At 41.4% G+C, this 26,948-nt stretch overlaps 1 protein-coding gene across 1 annotated transcript in view; it reads left to right on the top strand.

The window, feature by feature from the left end:
• MYO1H (myosin IH) overlaps nucleotides 1-26,948 on the top strand; it is a 48,795-nt gene that overhangs the window by 1,866 nt on the left and 19,981 nt on the right. The window contains exons 2-16 of the mRNA XM_036761050.1: nucleotides 1,048-1,163; nucleotides 2,084-2,282; nucleotides 2,877-2,957; nucleotides 5,292-5,471; nucleotides 7,406-7,504; nucleotides 10,726-10,839; nucleotides 12,319-12,390; nucleotides 12,614-12,733; nucleotides 13,732-13,799; nucleotides 14,354-14,459; nucleotides 14,817-14,897; nucleotides 21,425-21,516; nucleotides 22,980-23,074; nucleotides 24,693-24,739; nucleotides 26,372-26,452. Coding sequence (XP_036616945.1) covers nucleotides 1,048-1,163; nucleotides 2,084-2,282; nucleotides 2,877-2,957; nucleotides 5,292-5,471; nucleotides 7,406-7,504; nucleotides 10,726-10,839; nucleotides 12,319-12,390; nucleotides 12,614-12,733; nucleotides 13,732-13,799; nucleotides 14,354-14,459; nucleotides 14,817-14,897; nucleotides 21,425-21,516; nucleotides 22,980-23,074; nucleotides 24,693-24,739; nucleotides 26,372-26,452 — 1,551 coding nt within the window. The remainder of the gene's footprint in view (nucleotides 1-1,047; nucleotides 1,164-2,083; nucleotides 2,283-2,876; nucleotides 2,958-5,291; nucleotides 5,472-7,405; nucleotides 7,505-10,725; nucleotides 10,840-12,318; nucleotides 12,391-12,613; nucleotides 12,734-13,731; nucleotides 13,800-14,353; nucleotides 14,460-14,816; nucleotides 14,898-21,424; nucleotides 21,517-22,979; nucleotides 23,075-24,692; nucleotides 24,740-26,371; nucleotides 26,453-26,948) is intronic.

Raw genomic sequence — 26,948 nt, 5'->3', positions numbered from 1 at the left:
AGTTAATTATAGTTAATAATAATATTAATTCACATTTATATAGAGCTTGAAGGTCAGTAGAGTACTTTACAAATATGGTCTCATTTGATCCTTGCAACAACTCTGGGAGTATTATTTATAAATTATAATTTTATATTTATATTTTATTTATATTATATATTCAAAATATATAATTTTATATAATATAATTAATGTAATATAATATGATATTACTTATATTATAAAAATAATTTTTTTCCTATTATTATCCCCTTTTATTGTTGAGGTAACTGAGGGAGACAGAGGTTAAGCATCTTGCCTAGGGTCACATACCTAGTAAGCTAGCTAGGAGGTGGAATTTGAACTCAGGTCTTCCTGACTCCAGAAAATCCAACTGCTCTATCCACTGTGCTACCTAGCTGCCTAGGGATTAAATACTTCAAATATTGACCACCAAAGGAGGAAAGGCACAAGATTCCTAAATGTAGGATGTGTCTTGGACAGAAGGGAGTTGTATAAGCAATTCCTTCTGTCCTTTTCCCTTTGTCTTGTGAAAAGAGGAATCTATGTATAAATTCACAATCCAAAATTCCCCAGTGCAAGAGCCTCAGATCCATCTGCTTTGTCATTTTGACCACCTTGCTTGAGAAAGCTTCATTTCTCCACTTTGAAGAGTGTTGTGGAACACCTCTTGTTGGATGACGCTCCAGGTAGAGGCTGGCATTAGACAACAACTCTAAAGGTCCCTTTCCAACTCAGATTACATGAAGAATCTCTAAACGTGAGGTGGGGGATGGCCAGGAGGGACCCATAGTACCAAGCCAGGTACTGACTATAAAAAAACCTAGCAAACCACTAGCTCCACCACACAGCTCATAGACATTAAAAGAAGGAACATTCCAATATGGCGCAATGGATGATATTGATGGGTTGGCTCCCAAGTGTTTTTGTCTCTTCATTTTAGATGGTTCATTTCTGCTCATGTTGGGTATCTAAAACGGTAGCCTGTGATTTGGAAGGAGTAACTTCCTGTGTTAATGAGCTCACTTCATTGGTCTGTCCCTCCAGACGTACATTGGGACCCTCCTTGTATCGGTGAATCCCTATCAGGAGCTGGGTATCTACACGATCAAACAGATGGAGCTTTATCAAGGAGTGAATTTCTTTGAGCTGCCACCACATGTGTAAGTGACATTAAGGCCTTCCTCGTAGACTTTCATTGGGCTCTTCTCTACCTTACATGAACTGCTCTCATCCTATGGAAGAAGATTTTGGAATCATTGAAAACCTTTGTCTTCTGTCATACTCTTTTGTTTAAAAAAAAAACTTGAATTTTTTCAAGTTTGTTGCTTCCTTGTTGACTTAGGAGCCTTCCTAATAATTAGTATGGCACCCAAATGGAATAGCCTAGGGAGATAGTGAGTTTTTCAGTACTGGATGTCTGCAAGCAGAAGGGTAAAGAATGTTGTAGTAGACCCCCCCCAAGGCCCTTTGCAACTCATGATCAGTCTTTAAGGGTCATGTGCCAATACTGGCCTTTTGATAACTCTTGGGGTACACAGGCCAGAGTGATACATTTGTGTGGGAAGAACAATAGCTCCCGTGGTAGTCAGTGCTGATCCCAAATCATCCCTAATGGTTCTGCAGGCAGTAAGAGGCCACATCAGCATATCATAGTGGGCCTATGTTCCCAAGGCTCCTCCATTTTTTGTAATCTTTATCCATTTGCTGAATATACAGTGACACCTCAGATTTGTGATTCGTATTGTATAAAATAAGTTTTTCATGACTTGGTGCATTTTAAAAATAATGTTATTGCTACTGTTCAAGATCCATTCATCCTAGCTTTCTTTAGTAGAGATTAATTATATTAATTATTCACCACATCATCAAATACTAAGAGAGAGCTATTAATAAAGATATTCTGTTTGGTTGATGAATGAGTCGTGCTTGAGGCTTAATGCGCATGGTTTATTGAAAGCATCTTGGTACCACGTACAGATATTGTTACCTGCTGGGAGATAGGGGATTTGGTTGTCCTGCTCCAGGGGCATCATAGACCTGTGTGAGGATGCGTGAAAGCTGAATTCCTTCTGTCCTACAGTTACGCCATAGCGGATAACGCTTACCGCATGATGTGCTCAGAACTCAATAACCACTTCATCCTGATCTCTGGAGAGAGCGGTGCTGGCAAAACAGAGGCATCGAAGAAGATTCTCCAATACTTGGCAGTGACCTGCCCGATGACGGAACCACTACAAATAGCCCGTGATAGATTACTGCTTTCAAATCCAGTACTGGAGGTAGGAAATACTTCAAATTCTGTTCAACGTACAGTGATAGCGGAGTCTTTTTGGTGACATGTGAGATTTTCCAGCTTTGGGGATTGATTCTGGTCCAGAGGTCTCAGAGAACAAGAAATAGAAGTTGTGACTCGATATAGGAAAGCAGCTAGGTGGCACAGTGGATGGAGCACAGCCTTGGAGTCTGGAAGACCTGAGTTCAAATCCAGCCTCAGACACTTCCTAGCTATGTAACCCTGGGCGAGTCACTTCACTCTGTTTGCCTCAATTCCTCATCTGTAAAATGAACTGGAGAAGGAAATGGCAAACCACTCCAGTATCTTTGCCAAGAAAACCCCAAATGGGGTCATGAAGAGTCAGACATGACTGAACAATGACCAAACAGCTAGATACAGACCAATAATCGATTCTTTAGTGTTCTGAGCCAGGAGAGAAGGAAGAGCCTGGTCTTCTAGCTTTCAGCTTACAGTGAGATAGAAGACATGTGTATTCTAGACCCTTCATAGGATTTTAAACCAGGTCCCCAAAAAATTAGGGATGCCAATGAGCAGTAGAGTGGTAGCTGATTTCAGCCTTTTGATCGTTTATTCTTAGGCTTTTGGAAATGCAAAAACTCTCCGAAATGATAACTCCAGCAGATTTGGAAAGTACATGGATATCCAGTTTGATTTTAAGGTAAATCAGGATTTCGACTGGTGGGGAAGGCATTCAGTGGTAAATACTAACTGGAACCAAATGGTTATAGCCATGGTTCTCAAGCTTTGTGATCTCAGGACCCATTTATACTCTTAAAAATTATTGAGGACACCAAAAAGTTTTTATTTATGTGTGTTATGTCTATCAATATTTACCATATTAGAAATTATTTTAAAATTATTTAAAATGTAAATGCAAATGAAAATAAACCAATTAAAATTAAATGTGAATGATTAAATTAAAAATTAAAATTTCAAAATAAATTTCAAAAATTGAATTGAAAATAAATTTATTTAAAATATTTATTAATTGATTTTAAACTAACAATAACAAACCTATTTTATATTACCATAAATAACATTTTAACAAAAATTAACTGTTTCCTAAAAACAAAATAATTTAGTGAGAATGATGTCATTTTACATATTTTTGCAAATCTCTTTAACATCTGGCTTAATAGAAGACGGCTGGGGTTCACTCTCCCACAAATACACACAGAATCACTGGGAAAAGTGGGCACAGATATAGAGTATGTTAGTAGAGAAGCACACACGTAGGCCGAAGGAAATGTCAAACCACTCCAGTATCTTTGCTAAGAAAACCCCATGGACAGAATGGTCCATGGGGTCACAAAGAGTCAGACATGACTGAAGGACTGAACAACAACACATGTGTAGGGAACATGTATACAGGATATGTATCCCTCCAGCATGTCAGGGCCCTAATGTTCTTCCTTTTTTTATACTGTCCCCATGTTGCTCCCCTTGGGTGCAGTGTCTCTGCTGGGAACCCTGAGCCTGTTCAGCCCTATAGCATATTCCTCACATCCGGAGCTAACTACATCTTGACTTGAAAAGCTCCTCTGTTCTTTCCTTGACTGACCTCATAAAGAGTGTGTCTTGTTATTTAAAAGGCCACACGGGGCTTGGATTAACCTTTGATCAGCCATGGCTAGCTACCCACTAATTCCATCAAACCGTATTAATTTGATTTTCTTTTTTGGGGGTGGTGGTGGAGTGGAGAAGGCAGGGCAACTGAAGTTAAGTGACTTGTCCAAGGTGTCAAGTGTGTCAAGTGTCTGAGGTCATATTTGAACTCAGGTCCTCCCAACTCCAGGGCCAGTGCTCTACTCACTGCACCCCCTAGCTGCCCCAATTAGATTTTTTTAAAGACGTTAACACATCATTGTCAGTTATCTCCCCTTATGTTTTGTAATTTTATTAGTGGAGTGTGTGTGGGGGGTGGATATCAATTGATCAGGGAGTTACTGATCAACCATCCTGCTACTCAAATTCTGTTGTTTAATCATTTCAGTCGAGTCCAACTCTTTGTGACTCTTTTGGGGGTTTTCTTGTCAATGACATTGGAGTGGTTTGCTTCCTTCTAGAAACTCAAATTTAGTCATTTTGTCAAATTTAATCATTCTTAAAGAGTGTCTTTGTTATCAAACTAAGATGATTTGCTTATGACATAATCATGGCTTTTCCTTTTAAAAATTATTGTAAAATTTTATAATAAATAAACAAATGAAATTAGAAATTTAAAAATGGTTATTTTTATATTTTTTCTTTGTTATCTATATTAATAGCATTATTAATATAAACTAATACAAAATATTATATACTTATATAAATATATTTTTATACTTTATATTTATATATTTTATAATTATTTATTTTCTTTTTATTATGAACTTAATAGAAATAAACAAACATGACCATTTCCATATATTAAAAAGGGAAATTACGTATGAAGCCATGAATCTCAATTATGTTCTTTATACTTTTAAAAGTATGTAATAATTTGTCCTTGTTGTATCTCTTTTGAAATTCTCTTCCCCTTTGTGTATTTTATGAATGTTTCATTATGTTCTTTTCCTTCTTTTACTTTTGAGGGGGCATCTTTATTATTTTCATCTTCCCAAATTCCCCTCCCTCCTCAAACAAACAACCAAAATAAACATTTTTATTATAACAAATAAGTACAGTCAAGAAAATAGATCATTCTTTGACTACATTGGAAACTGTGTCTCATTCTTCACCTCTAGCCCATTGCTTCTTTGCCAAGAAGTAAGGGGCATCATTGTTCAAGTTATGGTTTGGTCATTGCATTGGTCAGTTCTTAGGTCTCTTCACAACATTGTATAAATTGTCTTCCCATTTCTACTTGCTTCCCTTTTCATCGGTTCATATAGGTCCATCGGGAATGGGCAAGACCTTAGGAATTTGAATCGACTTTATGTGGGAAAGATGATCTTAGATTCTAGTCCTGTTTCAGATGACTGGTCTAAGCTTTGGCTTTAAATTTTCCTAGGGAATTCCAGTAGGTGGTCATATCATCAGTTACTTGATAGAAAAATCTCGAGTCGTTTTTCAAAACCACGGAGAACGGAATTTTCATATCTTCTACCAGCTGCTGGAAGGAGGTGAAGATGACCTCTTATCCTACCTGGGACTCGTGCGGAACCCGCAGGCATATCTCTACCTTAAACAGGTTGGGAAAACATGGCATCTGGTGTGTAGTGTTCTTCTGGGGGGTGGGACTCATACCCCCTTCTTGGAATAGTCTCATCCCTTCTTAGCTTCCTTCAAAGTATAGCTTGAGGGCCATCTCCTAAAGAAGACCTTTCCTGATCTCCCCAGCTATCAGCAATCTCCCCCTGACCAAATTACTTTATATTTACTCTCTATATTTTTATATACTTATCTGCGTACATACTACTTTCTTCCTAGTGGAATATGAGTTCTTTGAAGGCAGAGACTGGTGGTGTTGTTTTATTTTCCCTTCTGTATCCTTGAACATGTTGAGTTGACATATGTATGCAACATCTAGGTTGGTGATGCCAGATTGGAGCTCAGGAGAGAAATTAGGTAGGACAGGTTAAATAGATCTGGGAATCATCAGCATGGGATGATAAATGAACCCATGGGAGGAGGTACACATCACCTAAGGGGAAACAGAAAGAGAAAAGAGAGCCCAGGTTAGAGCCTTGGAGCATGTGTGGGTGGGATATGGTTGGTCATCCAGTGTGTAAGACTACAAACCCAGCTTTGAGATGGTATAAACTTAAAGAAGGACACTAGGTGGCGCCATGGTGCATAGAGCATTGGGCCCAGAGTCAGGAAGACTCATCTTCCTACGTTCAAATCTGCTCTCAAACACTTTCTAGCTGTGTGACTCTAAGTAAGTCACTTTACCCTGTTTGCCTCAGTTTCCTCATCTGTAAAATGAGCTGGAGAAGGAAATGGCAAATCACTCCAGTATCTTTGCCAAGAAAACCCCAAATGGGGTCACAAAGGGTTGGACACACCTGAAGGACACACCTGGACACACCTGAAGGACACACTTGGACACACAATAATAACAAACTTAAAGAAAGTGCCAGGAAGTTTTATTTCCATTTATGGATACCAGTGTAGGAAGCATATTTAATATAGACATGATATTTTAAAAATGTTATAGAATATCTTCCTTTTTGAAGCTATGACACTCACTAGGTAAGACACATACATTGAGTAGGCATTTGCCTATTTTAAAGCCTGCTGACAGAATTAATAGAACTCAGAATCCTGTATCCGTTACCTAGGGAATTTTAATATTCTTTTCTAAATCTGAACACTGTGATTTCAGGGCCCAAGTTCTAGGGTGTGGGACTGATATGTGTATATAGATGATTTGATTTGATTAATATATGAGTGACAATTTATTGTAAGACAATGAAATGACAACATTGGCTATTTTTAGAAAAGTTTTCAGAATAGAAATTTCCTTATGGCATTTCCGGGCTTTGTAAATGCTGTTAACAAGATTGAGAATCATTATTTATTGTTATTACAACTGTAATTATTAGTTACTAAATACCAGTTGACTTTTTAGCAGGGAAATCTATTTTGTCTGTTCAGGAAAGTAATGTCTTAGCTTTTGTATTCTAGTACAAAGAGAATTATGATGGCAATCAACCAATTAGCATTTATTAAATACAGACTATGTATCAGACTCTGTACTACATGCTAGGGATCGAAGTACAGAAGTGAGGGAGTCGGCCCTCCCCAAACCTGTGTGGGGGTGGGGCAGGATACAACATATTCACAGGTAAGTACATATGGAATATAGGCACAATACTGTCATGTAAATTCTAAAGTGGGGATCTTAACTCAATGTCCATAAACTTTTTTTAAAAAATATTTTGATAACTGCATTTTAATAGAATTGGTTTCTTTTATAATCTTGTGTGTTTTGTGTTGTGCACGTAAAAACACGATTCTGAGAAAGGGCCCACAGGCTCCACCAGCCCACCAAAGGAGACCAAGACACAAGAAAAGATTCAGAACCCCTCGCCTGAAGCATTTATACATAATTTGTGCCCATGCATGCCTAATAGACATTAAAACTGGCATCAAAAGGTCCTCTCTGTCTCTTCTCCACAGGGACGGTGTGCCAGAGTGACTTCGATTAATGACAAGAATGACTGGAAAACCGTGGTCGAAGCTTTCTCCATCATTGATTTCAATGAAACTGACTTGGAGGTATGGACCACAAGGACGTGGCTGCCATCTTTCTGTTAGGGCTGAGGATGGCAGCAAAGAGCGGTTTCTTGGTGGCTTCCTGATTCTTCCAAACTTTTTGTGTAGTGCATCATGGAGGGGATGAATTTGATCGTGGTGTAAATGTCTACTGACCCAGATGACTAAATGTACTAGGATTTAAGTCCCATGTAAATTAGGGTTCAGTGACATCTCCATGCTTTGTGTAACTTATCCTAAAATGTAATGCTAGGAATATTTATTTTCTTTATTTTTCCCTTTTACCTTCCTGTTTTGTTTATTACTCCAGATTTAAACAACCATTCTTTTGAAAGCCAGAGTAGATACTATAAACTGGGCTAAATTCACACTTTCATATTTCTGTTTTCCCCTGTGAGGTTTTTCTTCTCTTTTTCTTAAATGCGTATTTTAAAGTTGCTGTTATTGTTTTAAATGAGTAATTTACAATAAACAGCAATTAAACCAAAACTGAGGTGAATCTCCAACTGAAACCCCCAAGGTCTGAACTGTTTACATGAATGAATGAAGTGTTTTTCAAACACTTCTTCAATGCCAAGCACTGTAAGGAGTAGAAAGCAGTGAGGTGACTTGACTTCAGGCCTCCTCAGAGTGAGAGGGGCTCAGCCCCTGTTTCAAAAGACAATCATTGCTTCTATTCTAATGGAGCTGACCTCTGTGAATGAATGAATGAATGAAAAAAATGGCCAACACATCCACTTTCTCTGCTTATGCAGTGTTTCAACACCCATAGACCTCCACCTCTGCAAAGAAGGGAGCACACATTTCAAGAAAACAAAGTCAAACTGATCCCTGCTCACCCATCAAAGCATCGCTTCCTTTGTCTCCCCTTTCAAAGACATACTTATAAACTTCCTCTACCTTTCCATTTACATGTATGTATAGATGTATATACATATGTGTGTGTACAAATATATACATGCACATATACACATATATACATATATACCCACATAAACTATATCTACACACACATATCTATAAAGATCTTTTCATCTACATCATATATCTGCATATGTGGGTGTGATACATGATATATTTCACATATATGGTATAGATAGATCTATATATAGATAAGCCTACGTGGTTTTACCTATATCACATCTATATAAACCTACATACATGTATGATAGCCATGTCTCTATCTATATGGATGTATCTATATCACATATATGCCTATATAGATACGCTTATATCACACCTACATATATTTATACAGATATCTATCTATATCTATAGCTACATATCTGTATAGACGTGTATATATGTGTGTATGTGCATATATATAAAGAAAAATATATTTAAATGAATGAAAAATCATGTATTAAACACTGTATGCGCACACATGTATGTTTATAGGACATTTGTATCTCTTATTCTTCTAATTCTGCTGACCTCATCTGAGTGAGATCACTTGACCTTTTGTATTTCTTTATATTGCTCCCATTTCTAATGGTTCTTTAATGTCTTGTCATGTGCATATACCATCATTTATTCGTCCATCCTCCCATTGTTAGGTTTTGCCATTGGCTTTGTTCATTTGCTTTTTGCTATTATTACAAATAAAGACGGAGTGCGTATTTCTGGATGGATCGGTCCCATTCTCCCTGCCACCGTGATGTCTGCAGGATGGGGTCCCTGATAGGATCAGAGCTGGCTCAGGGGGTGTAGAGTCATGGCTCTGAGAGCTGGAAGGGCCACGTGGGATCCATATTTGGGGCTCTCCTTCTCCATTTTCCAGCTGCTCTCTAAGAATCCCCCAACAACAACAACATAATAGAGTCTGTTTCCCTGCCAACACTGAATTTAATCACCTTTTTTCTTGAGGGGCCAGGGCCTTTGGTCAATCTCATGCCCATGGGGGGCGGTGCCATTGCCATCTCTCGGTTTAAATTTACCTGATTGTTAAGCTTGTATTTCCCCCCCTCCTCAAAAATTCTATTCCCTTTTATGTCCTTAGAAAATTTTTTCATGGAAAAGTTCATATCTCCAATGATCTAAGACAATTCCAAAAGACCCATGATGGAAAATGCCGTACACATCCAGAGAAAGAACTATGGAGTCTGAATGCAGAACGGAGCAGACTATTTTCTCTCTTTTTTTGTTTTTTCTCTCTCATGTTTTTTTCCCTTTTGTTCTGATTTTTCTTTCATAACATGACTAATGTAGAAATATGTTTAGTATGATTGTACATGTATAGCGTATATCAGATTGCCTGCAGTCTTGGGGAGGGGGGAGGGGAGGGAGGAAGAAAAAAAATTGGAACTCAAAATCTTATAAAAGTGAATGTTGTGGGGCAGCTAGGTAACACAGCGAGTAGAGCACAGGCCCCGGAGTCAGGAGGACCCAAGTTCAAATCCAGCCTCAGACATTTGACACACTTACTAGCTGTGTGACCTTGGGCAAGTCACTTAACCCCAATTGCCCTGCCTTCCCCCCTCCAAAAAATTTTTAAAAAGGTGAATGTTGAAAATGATCTTTACATGTAGTTGGAAAAAATAAAATACTATTAAGTGGAAAAACAATAAAAAGAAAAGAAAAAGAGGAAAAAAGAGAAGTTCAGATTTCTCTTATCAATGTATATCAGTTCCTTATGAATTCTGAATGTCAGATTTTCTGCACTAAATTTATCAGAAAAATATCACACCGCCCCAATCAGTTTCTCCTCTTTTTATTTTAGACATCTTGCTTTGGGTCATGCTTTCCCATTATGATTTAATACTAAGAATTAATAGCAAAACAGTCTGGGGAAACAGAACAGAAGCACTTTCAGCAGCTAAGGACCACAGTTCCCCCCACTTTCATTTATCCATTTATGTGCTTATTTATTTATGACGTACATTTTAAACATTTTTTGAGTTCCAAATTCTCTCCCTTTAGCTCCTCCCCCACTCATATAGGATATCGATTGTACATATGAAATCGTGCAAAACATATTTCCGTGTTAGCCATGTTACAAGGGTAGAGGGTGGGGGAGGGAAGCAAGAAAAAGAAAGTGAAAAGAAGAAGCGCTTCAGTCTGCACCCAGAGTTCACTGGTTCTCTGACTCAGGGGCTACGGCTGAGGTAGACACGACTGGTTTCTACATCAGGGTCTCTTTGTAGCCCCTCATTCACCTGGGCTCTATTCCTCCTCCCACTATTTAATCAGACAATTTGTTTTCTCCTCTCCTTTTGTTATTGCAGAATCTCTTCGGCATTGTCGCCAGTGTCTTACACCTGGGGAATGTTCATTTTGTAGAAGATGGCAATGGATGCGTCACCATCCCTGATAACAGCCAGATCAGATGGATAGCCAAGGTAACCCTCCTCTGTCCCCCAAAGGGGCTTCTATGACTTTATTCTTCTCAGGGCTGCAGATGAAAGATGCCCCAAACCAGGGCAGAATGGCGATGGCCAAGTCACTCAACAAGGCCACTGGATGGCATGGTGGATAGAATGCAGTACCCAGGGCCAGGAAGACCTGAGTTCACATGTGGTCTCAGCTACTTACTAGCCGTGTGATGACGGGCTCATCTACCTCACTCAGCCTTGGTTTTCTCATCTGTAAAAAAAGGACGTGATAACGGTGCCTACCTTACAGGCAGTGTTTATGACAATGAGATTCTAGTCAAGGCAGCTGAGCCAGGCTTAAAGCCCTGGGTTCAGATTCTGAGCAAAAGATCTAATAATTCAAAAGGAATACTCAAAGTTCATTTGATTCTGTTTCAAGTATAGAGAACAGAGATACGATTTTTAAAACTATATAATACAAAGTCATGTTTAATACTTTGGTTGTCTTATGTAATTCTTTGTCATGGCAAGTGATCATTATTCAGATATGAACTAGAAAAAATATCTGTACGAAATTTTTCATATTAAAATTTTGTAGCAAAATACCATTGCTTGGGGCCTTGGCTTGCTTCAATGGCAGAGCAGGGGGAGGGGAAGGGAATAAACATCAGTATAGCACCTACTGTATGCCATTCACTATGGTCTCATCAGTGTAGGTCCTTCTAGTACAGATCTCAACTTACCCGAATTTCTCATCCTTTGTGACTAATGTCCATAGCCACCCATGAGTCTCCTATGAAGATCCATCCAACATTCCTCCAGGTGTTGCAAATAGCTAGGTGGTGTGGTGGATAGGGTTTGGAAGATCTGAGTTCAAATCCAGTCTCAGACATGTCTTAGCTGTATGACCTCAGGCAAGTCACTTTTCCACTGTTTGCCTCAGTTTCCCTATCTGTAAAATGGGGACAACCTCCCCAGGGTTGCTATGAGGATCAAATGAGATCACATTTGTGAAGAGCTTCACAAAACTTAAAGTGTTCTATAAATGATAACTATGATGAAGATGATGAAGATGATGACGTGGGTTCCAATGTAGCTCTCTCCCTGTCTCTTTTAATCTCAGCCACCAACTTACCTTCTTTTTTCATTCACATTTTTCAACCCCTTTTCATGTACAAAGAGGTGGCCGTCATTGGTCAGGACTTAGACATATTCTCATTTACAATACTTTGATTATAACGTCATCACTTTGTATAGAATGGTGTGTTTGTTTTTTAAATAGAGTTTAACCTGCTTGACTTTTTTATCATTATTCCTTTAACAAACAAATATGAAACACCAATGCCCTCTGGGTAAGAGAAGGTATCCACAATAGAAGCATGCTCAGCATTGAAAATGCTGTCAGTCCTTTGGATTTTCAGTCAGTTGGTGATGCTGCTGGTCCAAGGGCTATCCCCAAAATAGGATGGAGGCATTGATTCTCACTTTAATTTTTCTTCTTTCCAGCTTTTAGGCATCCACTTATCAGCTCTTCAGGAAGCTCTGACGTATAGAAAAATTGAAGCCAAATCAGAAGAGGTATAAACCCAACTCCTAGATGGAACCATGCCAGGCTTTCCCTGTCCCTTTCTTTTGCCGCAACAACATGCCCATCGGTGGGGAAGGTCTGTGTGGCACTATCCCTCTGCCTTCAGCTCAGGCCATATACATAGCCAGGCATGCATGAAAACCTGGTTAGGAGTTTTGACTCATTGGCGTTTTCTTTCTGCCATGTAGTGGGCACCCTTTAATTGTCTTTCAGGTGTTATGCCCACTGAATATAGATCTGTCGGTCTATTCCAGAGATGCTATGGCTAAAGCTATTTATGGACGGACCTTCACTTGGCTTGTCAACAAGATCAATGGGTCCCTAGCCAACAAGGTGAGTCGGATGACCTATTCCTGTGAAGTACAACATGCAGGGAGGGTACTGTATCTCTCTTAATGACTGAAAACGTAGTCTTTTTTGGTGTCATGGAACTGTTTGGTTATCTGGTGAAATGTATAGATCCGTCCTCAAAATCATGTTTTAAATGCATAAAATAAAATACCTAAGATGACAAAGGAAACCAAGTATATTGAAATATATTTATTGAAAAATCCTCAAACTCCTTCAAATCTATCCATAGGGGTCTGTGGACCCCAGATAAAGAATCTTTCCCTTAAAGAATATAAGAGATGGCAGCTAGGCGGTGCAGTAGATAGAACACTGGCTGGATTCAGGAAGACCTGAGTTCAAGTATGGCCTCAGACACTAGCTGCGTGACTGTGGGCAAGTCACTTAACCTGAATTGCCTCAAGAAAAAAAAAAGAATACGTGAAGCTGACACCATGTTCAGAGTACCATATACACAACAGTGTGCTGAACCCAGCTCAAATTGGCTTGTAAGATCCAGTTTTCTAACAGAAAAACAGATCTTTAGTTTGCTTAGTCATGCACTACAAATGCACCCACTACCACTAAGTGGAACCACCACCACCACCACCGCTCATTATTTTTCTTGACCTTATATTTCAGCCCTTCATGGTTGAATGTGGGTCTGATATTGCAGGGACCATAGACAGGAAAACAGAAGTATAGTTACATAGGTAGGGGTCTGTGGGAAGAGAAGGCACACGGATGGGGAAGGGGCACAGAGCAGGAACTGTGTGGGGCAATGGTTACACTCTTCCTCTCACCAAATCCCCTCCAAGATATGGGCTTCAAGTGTCCCTGGGGCTCTTGGACAAATGTGCCTAGGAAATAAAGGCCCCAATCTTCAGAGACTGGCGGCTCTTGCCCTGCTTTGAGAGGCATCTCTATTTTCCACAATTGAGTTTTTCACTGGTAAAAAGCAGATGTCTTCATTAGTAAACCCTGTGTGTATTCTTTTTGAACAGGACTTCACCCGAAAAACTGTGATTGGGTTGCTTGACATCTATGGATTTGAGGTCTTTGATAAGAACGGGTAAGAGTCATTATCTTCCAAATGATTCATGCTTATATTCCTGCAAATTTTTCAAGTATGAGGTCAAGGTGTCAGAGGCCCCACTGTGTTCACAATGGTTTCTCTCATTCTTCCTAACCATCCGAGTCGCAAAGCCTTTACCTTTCATTTGTCCAGGCTCGATTTAAGAATTCCAAGAAACAGAGCCAAAAGACATCTCCTTCTCTGGACATTTTTTACAAACTAGAACAGGGATGTTATTTTTTCTTTATCAAAAGGAGTTAGGTGATGCAGCAAATAGCATCTACCTTGCAGGGTTGTCCTGAGGATAATCTGAGATAACCGGTATAAAATACTTTGGAAACTTTAAAATGATATAAATGTATATATGTTTATAAATGAATATAAAAAGATTTAAAAATATAAAATGTAAATGATCTAAAGGCTAGCTATTATGATGATGATGACGATGATGCTTTATCAGAACAGAAACCCCACGAGGTTGAGTAGCTGAGATGACAATGCAGCGAAATCCGGCCTCCCCTGCGGTTTATTTAAACCCTCTCTGTTTTCAGTTTTGAACAGTTCTGTATAAATTACTGCAATGAGAAGCTACAGCAGCTGCTTATAGAGATGACGCTCAAGGCGGAGCAAATGGAATATGACCTGGAAGGCATCGAGGTACGGCACCCTCTCCTTCTGCTCCCCCTCTCCGTGGAGCGGTTAAAAAGGCCATCTGAGGACAGTCTCTTTAGGACGGCTCACGATGGAGCTCCACTTTTCTCATCGGTGCCGATGAGAATTCTTACGTGCCTGTTTTCTCCTGGGCTCCCTGGGAAAACAGCTTGAAACACAAACTAGATACACAAGATGGGAATTAGCCCGATTTTGAATGTTTGGCCCTCGCCGCCGCAAGTTTAAACAGATTTCGTCGGCCCCTGAATCGAGCTGTCCCGAGCGATCATGTTTTAAAGGTATCTTCTGTCATTCGAAAACAGAGCTCTTTGAAATGAGAGTCCCTCTGCCTTGTCGTTCCAGTGGGAGCCGATACAGTACTTCAATAACAAGATTATTTGTGACTTGGTGGAAGAGAAGCACAAAGGAATTATTTCCATTCTGGTGAGAAAACGAATGTTGACGGTGATTTAATGAGGATGTTGTTTTCGTCGCTCATAAGGAATGGGTGTGGACTTGGGTCATTCAGGCTGTTTCCCTTCTGAACTCTCAGTCCTTGGGCACCCATTTTTTTCTCTTACAATCCCCCTTCTTCTTTTATTCAAATTTTTCTTTCCGTATCTTTAATACTCCCTTAGTCTCTTTCTCATTTGAATTTTTTTTCTTAACCATCACCCCTTTAAGAGGTAAAGATTGATTGACACATTGACAAATCAAAAGGGGCAGTCCCTTCTATAAATACAGATACAGAGACCCAAAAGAAAACAATAATGCATCCGTCCCTTTAAGATTCAAAAGTCTCTTCCCATACAGCTGCCTGGCAGGGAACATCATCGATGAAGTCTTCTGGTCCTTGGTATTTGTTCCAGCCATCTCTAGCACAGCATCTCAGCATCTTCTTCTCCTGGTCTTTTTGTAGGAACCAGCTTTCTTTCCATCCTCCTACAAAAGTGACCTTAGCACAATTTTAAGTTACCATTTCTAATCCTTATACCCTGATCATTTATTTTACAAATGCAAAATTGGAACCTTGGCCAATTGTCATGCTTAAGGAATTCACATCGGAACCCAGTTTCTTATACTTTACATTAACCCATAATTAATTTCCTCACCAAGAGGATGAGATGTCACTAAGGAATTAACAACAGGTTCCAGTACCTACATAAATACATTAAATAGTCAATTTTTAACACAACGCGTATAAAATCTTAACCTTTTAGTCATGCCATGTTTCTTTGATGGCATTTACAAAATAAACCACAAGCCATTCTTCTTTTAATGTTACTAATTGTAACAAAGCTTTAGACAAGCATGATATTAACCAAATAGCAAAATAATATTCTCACAAGCCCTTGACCTAATTGTCTCCATACCATTACCAAGAAAAAAACCTAACTTATACAGGACCCCATACAAGGCCTTTATAAACTACCCTAACTTATACAGGACCACACACAGGAATACTAGTCCCAGTCCTATGGTAACCTAAGATGTTCCATAATCAATTATTGTAATAGATTTGTTACCCTACTTACAAAACCTTCTGATTATAGAAATTTGTCACTAAGAGATTACGGACTTCTAGTAAGGGGACGGTATTTCCACAACTTCCTGTCAACTCCAGGCAGAAGTTCTGTCAAACTGCAAGCTGTATTGAGCCAGATTTCAGTTAGGGAAGTCAAGAGAGTCCCACCTCGGCATATGCAGAAGCGGGCACCCATCTTTTTAAATGAAAGGCAGTGTGGTGCAATGAGTAGCACACTGTATTTTTGGGGGGGGGTGCGAAGGAGGGAGTTTGAAAGGTCTGAGTTCAATCCCAACTCTTGACGCTTAACTAGCTGTGTAACCACGGCTGTGCCTCAGGGTCCTCCTCTGTAACATGGGAATGATGACCACACTTACCTCATCGGCCTGTGATAACGACCAGTGGAGAGAGAGATATCGCACGTGACCTACACAGACCTCCAAGCCATCGCTGGTGTTCCCGCGTCCTCACGGCCTTGCCTTTGTTCTGTGGTTTACTCCTGTATCTTGTATTGTCATTGTTCCGTCATTTTACTCGTGTCCGACTCTCTGTGACCCTATTTGGGGTTTTCTTGGCAAAGATACTGGAGCAGTTTGCCATTTCCTTCTCCAGCCCATTTTCCAGATGAGAAAACTGAGGCAAACAGGGTGAACTGGCAAACAGGTGCCTGGGATCACACAGGTAGTTAATGTCTAGGGTCAGATTTGAACTCAGGTCTTCCTGAATCTAGGCTTTATCCACTTCACTACCTAGCTGCCACACCCTACTATCTAGCATAGCTTTTGACATATAGTCAACCTGCCATTCAGTGCCATTCAGTCAGCTAAGCGTTTATTAAGCACCTACTGTATGCCGGGCTCTGTGCTGAGCGCTGGGGATATAAAGAAAGGCAAAACACAGTCCCTGCCCTCAAGGAGCTTACAGTCTAATCAGGGAGACAACATGCAAACAAATATATACAAACAAGCTATGTATAGGATTAATAGGAAGTAATTAACAGAGGGAAGGCCCTGGAATTAAGGGAGGGAGGCTTCCTGTAGGAGGTGGGATTTTGGTTGGGAGCTAGATCAGTAGTCTACGTGGGAGGAGAGAGTATTCCAGGCAGAGGACAGCCAGGGAGAACACCCAGAGCCAAGGGATGGAGAACCTTGTTCATGGGATAGCCAGGAGGCCGGCATCACTGGATGGAAGAATACATGATGGGTAGTAAGGTCTAAGGAGAGTGGAAAGATGGCAGGGGCAGGTTATGAAGGCTTTGAAGGCCAGACAAAGCATTCTGTAATTGCTCCTGAGAGGGATGGAGAGCCAGTTGAGTTTCTTAAGGGAGGGTGGGGATGGCGTGATATGATCAGACATGAACTTGGGAAAATTACTTTAGTGGCTGAATCGAGGATGGTTTGGAGTGGAGAGAGAGCTGAGGAACACAGACTCCCTGCAGCTTCGGCAATACTCAGAGGATGAGGAGATGAGGGCCTGTACCCGGGTAGATGACAGTGTCCAAGGAGAGGAGGGGGTATATTTGAGAGATGTTGCAAAGGTGAAATTAACAGGCCTTGGCAATAGCTTGGCTATAGAAGGTGAGAGATGGGGAGGAGTCCAGGTTGGCTCCTGGGGAACTGGGAGGAAGGTGTTCCCTTCTATAGTCATTGGAAAGGTTGGAGGGGAAGGGGAAGGAGGTTGGAGGTGGGGAAGATCATGATCTGTGTTTTGGACATGTTGAGTCTAAAGTATCTACTGGACATTCAGTGTGAGATGTCGGAAGAGCAGTTGTTGATGAGATTGGTGGTCAGTAGAGAGATTGGGGGAAAACAGGTAGATTTGAGAATTAGCATCATAGAGATGGTCATTAAATCCATGGCAGCGGATGAGATCACCAAGTGGAGTAATATAGGGGGAGAAGAGAAGAGGGCCCAGGACAGAGCCCTGAGGGCCACCTATGGTTAGAGAGGATAATCTGGAGGAAGATTCAGCAAAGGAGACAGAGAAGGAGCCATCAGAGAGGGAGGAAGAGAACCAGGAAAGATGGGTGTCCTGGAAACCTAGAGAGAAGAGAGGATCAAGGAGGAGAGAGTGATCAACCATGTCAGAGGCTGCAGAGACATCCAAGAGAATGAGGATTGAGAAAAGACCATTGGATATGGCAGCTAAGACACCCTTGGTAACTTTGGAGAGGAGAAGTTTCAGTGGAATGATAAGGCTAGAAGTCAGATTGTAAAGGGTTAAGAAGAGAATTAGAGGAGAGAAAGTGGAGACGTCTAGTGTAGATGGCCTTTTTGAAGAGTTTAGCTATAAAATGTGGAAAAGATATAGGACAATAGTTATCAGGAATTGAAGGATCAACTGAGGGTTTTTTCAGGATGTGGGAGACACGGGCATGTGTGTAGATAGGAGAGAAAGAGCCAGTAGAGAGGGAGAGACTGAAAATAAGTGAAAGAGTGGGGGTGACAGAGGGGGCAATCTGTTGGAGGGGACAGGATGGAAAGGGATCATTTAACCAAGTAGAGGAGCTGGCCTTGGTGAGGAGCAAGACCACTTCATCATGTGAGATGGGGAAGATGGAGGAGAGAGGGGCCGAAGGCACCTGAGTGATGGGAGATGAGGAAGAGGGGAGAAGAGGGAGTTTACAGAGAATGGCCTCAATGTTTTTCTGTAAAATATGAGGCAAGGATCTCAGCTGAGAGAGTTGGGGGTCAGGGAGCTATAGGAGTTTTGAGGAGGGATGAGAAGGTTTGGAAGAGCCACTGTGGAGAGTAGGAGAGTAAGTTGATAAGAGAGAAAGAGAAGTAAGATTGCCGAGCAGCAGTGAGGACCCAGCTGAGGTTACACAACATAAATTTGTAGTGGATCCAGTCAGAAGTGTGACTTTTCTCCATTTTCATTCAACAGCCCAGGTGTAGGAACAAAAGCAACAAATGATGGGAGTGATGCAAGGCTGAAGTTTGGCTGAGGGTGATCAATGAAATGATAAAGGAGTGGGGAGAAGCGATTCAAGAAAGGACAGTGTAGAGTTGAATTGGTTCACCAGGGGATCAAGATGAGAAGAGAGAGTGGCTAGTGCAGAAGAGAATGCCTGGGAGAGAATTGAGGGGACTAGAGGTCATGGTAAGGATGAAAAGTAGAGTTTCGTAAGGGAAAGCAGAGGGAGAGATGAAAAGCCAATAGATTATGGTCAGATAAGGGGGTTTCAGAATTCTTTAACTTGGAGGTGGTACATTTGTGAGCGATGGCAAGATCAGGGGATAATCATCTTGTGTGCAGTTGAGGTGAGGTGGAGGAGCAGTTCATGTGAGATAAATCCTGAAGGAGAGTATTTGATGGAGAATTTGAGGGATGATCAGCACATGTACTAAGGTCCCTTAGTATGAGGATAAGAATTGGGGAGGAAAGAGAAATTGTAAGCCAAGTACTGAACTCATTGAGGAGGGAAGGGGAGCGACCTGGGGGTCTGCAGACAACAACTACCAGGATTTTGATTGGGTGGGAGATATAATGAGCATGTACCTCAAAGGAAGAAAGCTTACTGAGTAATGGAGGAAGGGGAGAACCTGGAAGTGCAGTGGGGAGCAAGGTATATTCCAACTGCCCAGCCTGGACCTGTGAGCCAAGGAGAATGAGTGAAGGTACAGCCAGTACTGGAGAGGGTGGCCAAGGAGGCTGTTCAGGGCAAAGCCAGGTTTCAGTAAGGGCTAGTAGGTGCAAGGAGTGGGAGAGGAATAGATTTAAGACAAAGGGAAGTGTGTTTGATGCCTTTGAAACAGGCATTTCAGAAGGGCACAGTGGAAGGGCTGGATGAAACTTTGGGGGGGGATGAGGAATTGGGTAGTAGGGCTGTGGAATGGGATTTGGATGATGAGCTCCAGGGATTCAGACTCACTGGGATATGAAGGGTATGACTATGAGTGAGAATGTTCATTATTGAGTAGAAGGCACTGCTTCTTTGCTCTCAAAGGACAGCAGAAGCAAGTTATGGGAGGCCTGAAGTCAGAGAGAGGCTTAGTCTTCTTTGCACCAAAGTTCTCCACATCCCAGTTAGATTGGGATGGCAGTAGGAGGTGGAAGTTGCCTTGGGTGGGTGATTTGGGACAGATGAAAGCACCAGGCCCCTTCCCTAGAAGCCTTTCCTCAGGGGACACACTACATCCAACCAGAGATGGAAGGCTCAGGGCCTTTGCCTGCACACAGTCCAAAGTCTTCTCACCTGACGGGGCTGACTATGAGGAGGCATCAGGAAAATCAGGAAGAAAGGTTAGCACAAAAACCTTTTTTTAAAATTTAAGGAACTCTTTTCAGGTACAAAATTTATAAATACTGAAGCAATAAATATCTACTTAATAAACTCCAACCAGAAAGAATGCCCACTATCACATCCTCCACAAGGGATCATCCAGCTGCTGCCAGAAGGCCGCCATAGTGAAATAATTACCAGCTGTATTCAATTACCATTGAGGCCAAAAAAACCAAGACTAGTGGAAAAATAAGATAGGAGATGTAGAATGGAACAGCTGGAAGGGACCTGAGAAATCCTTTAGCCTAACTCCCTCATTCTACAGATAGGGAAACTGAGGCACAGAGAAAAAAAGGGACTAAAGCTGGTACAGTCTGTTAATAGCAGAACCAAGACTGTAACACAGGTCTCCTGACCCTGAGGAAGGTATAATGTCTGCTCTGTCACAGTAGAGTAAAATTCAGCATTAGAAATTTAGATTAGACTTAGCTAGATGGCAGGCATCCTTCTCGAGGGCAGGGATCCCTCCATGTACTTGTCATGTGGTACTTTACTCAGGATGGATGTTCAGTATTTTTGTTTGACTGAATTAAGGAAAAATAAACCTGTAAAGTTGTTTTGCACTGAGATGGTTTGCTGATGGAAATTGTGTCATATCCCTGGGGTGGCTTATACCGGCAGCTCCCATTCCAGCCCTCTGCTTCTACGGCTGATGCATGGTTTAATTAATAATAATAATAACTGATAATAATAATAATAATACTTGTATAGCGCCTACTATGCTCCAGGCACTGTGTTAAGCACTTTACAAATATGATCTAATTTAATCCTCACCATGACCCTGGGAGGGAGGGGCTGTTGTGATCCCCACTTTACAGATGACGAACTGAGGCAAAAAACAGAATATGTAATACATTAATAATGTATAATATATTAATTATAATATAATTGTATTTCTGTGTAATTGATATATAAGATAGTAAAATATAATATATGAATAAAATATATAAAATATAAAGCTTTCAGATCTTAAGAAGCGCAATGGATCGTGTTATTCTGTGACATCAGTTTTGCCACTTTGCCAGCCACGTTCCTTCTAACTTGCCCGATTTTCACGTACCTCACAAAAGCTCTGCCCTTGTACCATTGCCATCTGAATGATGCAAACATACGTATTCAAGGTATTGCAACAGAACGCCGACCTTTTTTTTCTCTTTGAAGGATGAAGAATGCCTGCGGCCTGGCTCTCCCACAGATCTGAGCTTCTTGGAAAAATTGGAAGAGAAAGTGGGGAAGCACGCTCACTTTCAGACGTACGTACTCGGCACTCTATGAGCCGCGTTCAGATTCTTCCTTTTCTTGGGCACGCACGCGGTCCCCCGGGAGATTCTCTGAGACGCCTTCGAGGCAGTCTATAAGATTTTTTAAATGATGCTCTTACATCACTTATGTTGCCGTGTTTTTCTCGGTCAAGCATAGTCCATTTTGGGTAAAGGTTCGATCTATATAAAGGCTGGTTTTTGAACAGGAAAGAAAGGTAATAAGCATTTCTACAGCTCCCATCACAGGCCGGGCATTGGGCTAAGTGCTTTATAAAAACAAATATTGTCTCATTTAAACCCTATGAGGGAGGTGCTGTTATTAGCTTTATTTTACAGCTGAGGAAACCGAGGCAGAGTGACTTGCCAAGGATCACACAGTTAGGAAGTATCTGAGGCTGGATCTGAACTCAGGTCTTCCTGATTCCAGGCCTAACTCATCGGAGTCTCCAATTTTAGAAATGACTGTGCTGGTCTATTAGTCAAATGACAACCCCTGGCCTCCAGTTTGTTGTTCGTTAGATCGCTGTTCTGAAAACTAGCTCTTTCTCTTTATAGATAGAATATACAGGTATATTATACACACATACGTACATACATACGTATACATACATACATATATGCGTATAAATACATACACACACATACATACACACGTACACATATGTACATATATATAGTGAATATATTCGTGTGTACACAGGCATATATTCACATATACATTTATAAGTGAATGACTTCCTTTAAATTGTTGTAATCCTTCTTAAATTTGTATCTGCTTCCTAAGAAGCCTCCGGGTATTCACCGGAGTAATGTACTCTGATAGAAATTCCCCATCAAAAGCAGTTATTCCCCCAAATCCTCAGTATGTTGGTTCGTTTGTAGTGGGAGGTGCTGACAGCTTAGCCGTTGCCTTTGTTTGACAACACTTTAGTTGGGGATGTCTATCCTAAGCACGTGACTTCCTGAATTGGCCCTCACCATTTCTTTCTATGTTATGATAATACTCACCTTTGAGGCAAGACCATGCACTGGATCGGGAGTTGGGGGATCTGAGTTCAAATCCCTGTGCTGTGACTATAATAGTCTGAGACCGTGACCGAGTCACTGCCCCCTTCCTCATCTGTAAAATGAGTGTGTGGGAGGGGAAGGGGGGTTGGGACTGGATCAACGTCGGAGGTCCCTTTCATCTCTAAATCTACATAGGATCCTGCATAGGACTTCATCATCTGGGAGGCACCTTCCACCGAACAGGCCTGCGAGGTCAAAAGTCCAAGGCTCATCGCCACCATTTTAGGGTCAGAGACATGGAAAAGCATATCACCCATTCCTGGTCAGTCAGGTGAAGAACCTGAGTCCTTGGAAACCAATGCTAGGACACTTTCTGTCCAGTTCTGTTGCTTCTCACACACAGCAAAGAAGAGAATTTCAATTCTTGTTTATCTGTTTTTTTGTAGCCGAAAGCTTGCGGGTCCAAAAGCTAAAAAAAAGATCAGCTGGATGGAATTCCGGCTTCTCCACTATGCAGGAGAGGTTACCTACTGTGCTCGGGGTGAGTGGATGCCTGTAAACATTTCCATCTACACAGTCAGAAACCCTAAGAGAGCACTAAGTATGTGTCTATTGTCTGTCTGTCTATCCATTTATCTATCTGTCTATCTATCTATCTAGTCTATCTATCCTGTCTATCTACCTGTCTATCTATCCATCCATCTATCTATCTATCTATCTATCTATCTATCTATCCTATGTATCCATCCATCCATCCATCCATCCGTCTATCTATCCTGTCTATCCTATCTACCCGTCTATCCATCTGTCCATCTATCTATCTATCCATCTGTCCGTCCATGTGTCCGTCCATCTATCTATCTATCCATCCATCTATCTCTCTATCTCTCTAGTCTGTCTGTCTTTCTTTCTGTCTGTTTGTCTGTCCTTCTGTCTGTCTGTCCATCCTTCCATCCATCTATCCATCCATCTATCCATCTGTTTGTCTGTCTGTCCATCCGTCCATCTATCCACCTATCCTATCTACCTGTCTGTCTATCTATCTATCTATCTATCTATCTATCTATCTGTCTGTCTGTCTGTCTATCTATCTATCTATCTACCTACCTATCCCTAAGAAGTTGAAGGTCTTGCTAATGGTTGCAGGTCTAATACATGTCCAAAGCAGGACATGGGTCCAGGTCACCTTGACTCCAAGGCCTGTCTTCCACCCACCACACCATGCCACTCGAATAATACTAACCAGTAAGCCCCAGACTTTCCACATACCAATTCATATTTTCTTGTTGTTTAGTCATTTTCAGTCATGTCCAACTCTTTATGACCCATTTGGGGTTTCCTTGGAAAAGAGACTAGAATGGTTTTGCTATTTCCTTGTCCAGCTCATTTTACAGATGAGGAAACTGAGGCAAACAGGGTGAAGTGACTTGTCCAGGGTCACAGAGCTAGGAAATGTCTGAGGTCACATTTGAACTCAAGAAGATGAGTCTTCCTGACTCCAAGCCCAATGCTCTGTGCACTATGGCGCCCCCTAGCTGCCCCACCAATTCATGTACAAGCATTCAAAATTGAAGAGTCCTCTTAGATTTTATTCACCTCTCCTTGAACAAGAGTTTGAATTCCTCTTGGAAAATTTTGGAACAAGGCAATCTAGACAGTGGTTACACCTATAATAAATGCAGAAACAGAACTTGGAATCAAAGCCACAGGCTTATAGACATGGAAGAAATCTTCATGATAATCTGGTCCCACCTCCTCATTTAGCAGAGGAGAAAACAGGCTCAGGGAGTGAAGAGACTTACCCAAGGTCACACAGTCAGTGCATGAAGGGGATTAGATCCCCAAGTTCCACTTGCCTTCTCCTTTCCACTCTGCCGCTCTGAGATTCAATCAGCTAACTTACTTGGTGTGCATTTATTAAGTGCCCACTGTGTACCATGCATCTACTTTGGAGAACTAAGCTGGGGTAAAGACTGTTTTGCCACAACGATGATTTGGCATTTCAGCTCTTGGGAGGAGGAAGGAAGAAGTGTCATGGTATGGTTGCAACTGATGATCTTCTGGCCCCAAGAACCCTCATTTTAATGACTTTCTTTTGTATTAAAGATGCATGAAGATTCTGACCATTGCATTTATTTTAAACTGTTTTTAACTCCTAGGATTCTTAGAAAAAAACAACGATCTCCTGTACAGACATCTCAAAAAGGTAAGGAAGATGATCACTGATGTTGTTTTGCCAAGGCACCAAGCATCTGTTAAGCTCCTACTATGTGCTAAGCATTAAGGGTGACTGGGAAAGACTTCTGTAGAAAGTGGGATTTGCCCTGGGACGTGAAGGAAGCCAGAGAAAATGCCCAAAGATGAGAAATTGGAGGGTCTTGTGTGAAGAACAGTCAGGAGGTTGGTATCCTTAGGCTGAAGAGTATATGGAAGGGGGTAGAGTGTACAAAGACTAGAAAGGTGGGGAGGGCAGATCTGGAAGGGCTTTGAACATCAAACAGGATTTTATATTTGATCCTGGAGGTGATAGGGAGTCACTGGGGTTTATTGAGTAGGGTGGTGGCATGGTCAGCCCTGCCCTTTAGAAAGGTTGCTTTGGCAGCTGAATGGAGAATGGCCTGGAGTGGGGAGACACTCAAGGCAGGCAGACCCCCCAGCAGCTATTGAAATGGTCCAGGTGTGAGGGGATGGGTGGTATCAGATGAGAGAAGGGGGTGCCTTGGGGAGATGTTTTGAAAGTAGAATCAACAGATCTTAGCAACAGATTGGTTAAGGCAGCTGAGAGAACATAATGAGTCAGGGATGGCACACACCTCGGTTGTAAGCCTGGGGGACCAGGAAGTAACAGGAATATTAGGAAAAGGTTTGGGAGAAAAGATAATGAGATGACTTCTGAATATGCTGAATTCAAGTTTCAATGGGACGTTCCATTTGAGATGTCCAATACGCAGTTGGAGATGTGGCTGGAGGTCGGAGAGAGGTTAGGGCTGGAAAAGGAGGTCGTAGAACCATCAGCATAGAGAGGATGATTGAATCCATGGGGGTTGATGAGATGACTATTCGAAAGAGTATAGAGGGAGAAAGAGGAGAAGACCCAGGACAGAACCTTTGGACATATGAGAGAAAATAAGCGGAGTGGGGGTGGCAGGGCTGAGTTCTAGTATCCTTTCCAGTGTAGACATACGCTCACCTAAGGTCATACTTGATCCTGCATAGATATCAAGGAGACTATGTGGGTGGGGGTGGGAATGTCAGTCCTGATTTTGATAGGAACAGTGTTATCGATGGTTGAAGGAGGATATATATAGCAGGATTTACGGTGGGATTTGATGGTAATGTATTGTCAATATTGTCCTGAAACTGGCTGGGGCAGCAGTCCCCAGGGCACATCACTGTTCATTTTTTAGTCATTTTCAGTCATATATCCAACTCTTTGCGACCCCATTTGGGATGTTCTTGGCAAAGATACTGGAGTGGTTTGCAAATGGGGTCACGAAGAGTCTGACATGACGGAAATGATGGAACATAGAGAAAACCAGTCAGTCCAGGTGAATGACAGCTCTTATATCAGCAAAGTATCAAAACGGATTTGGTACTAGAGTCAGGAAATTCTGAGTTCAAACCCTGCCTCAGATACTTTCTTAGTCTCAGTTTTCTCATCTGTGAAGATAATACCAGCCTTAAATTTACAGGATTATTGCAAGATTGAGATAATGTATGTCAAGTGCTTTATAAACCTCCAAGTGCTAGATAAATGCTGGTTATTACTGTGATTGTTGTCTGCCTAGAATTTGCCGGTAAGTCTCAGACTTACTTTTACCTTTCATTTCCTGATTAGGTGCTTTGTGGGTCTAAAAATAGCATTATTAAAGAGTGCTTTCTTGTAGAAGAATTAGAAAACAGGAAAAGGCCTACAACGGTGAGTGAGAAAACTAACCCAAAATTGCAGAAAGGCATTGAGACGTTTGATTTAAAAAAAAAAAAAGTCTTCCAGCCCTGGTCTGATGCATGACCCCCACACAGTTAGAATGAAAAAACCACAGGACATCAGAGAAGGGGAGAACTTACAGGTCAGCCAACCCATTTTACAGGTGGGCTCACTGAGGCCCTGAGTGAGCGATTTGCCCAAGGTCACGTAGGGAGTTCATGGCAGACATGGGACTCTAGACCTGGCCTTGTGATTCTCATTTCAATGCCCTGATTTCTCTGATTTCAGGGCCATCAGTTGGATTTAAGCCATGTGTCTCTCTTTTAAGAAGGCAAAAAAAAGAGAGATGTAGTAGAAAGAGAGCTGGCCTCAGAGCCAGGAAGAGCTGGGTTCAAATCCCACCTCTGAGGCATCGTGGCTGTGTGACCCTGGGTACATCCTTTACCCTCTCAGCGCTGTTCAAGGCAATTCTCTTAAGATTATAGAC

Source organism: Trichosurus vulpecula, chromosome 1, assembly GCF_011100635.1.
Source record: "Trichosurus vulpecula isolate mTriVul1 chromosome 1, mTriVul1.pri, whole genome shotgun sequence".
In the NCBI taxonomy this organism is placed as follows: Eukaryota; Metazoa; Chordata; class Mammalia; order Diprotodontia; family Phalangeridae; genus Trichosurus; species Trichosurus vulpecula.
Note: the sequence above shows the minus strand (reverse complement) of the source record. Positions and strands in the feature narration are given on the sequence as shown.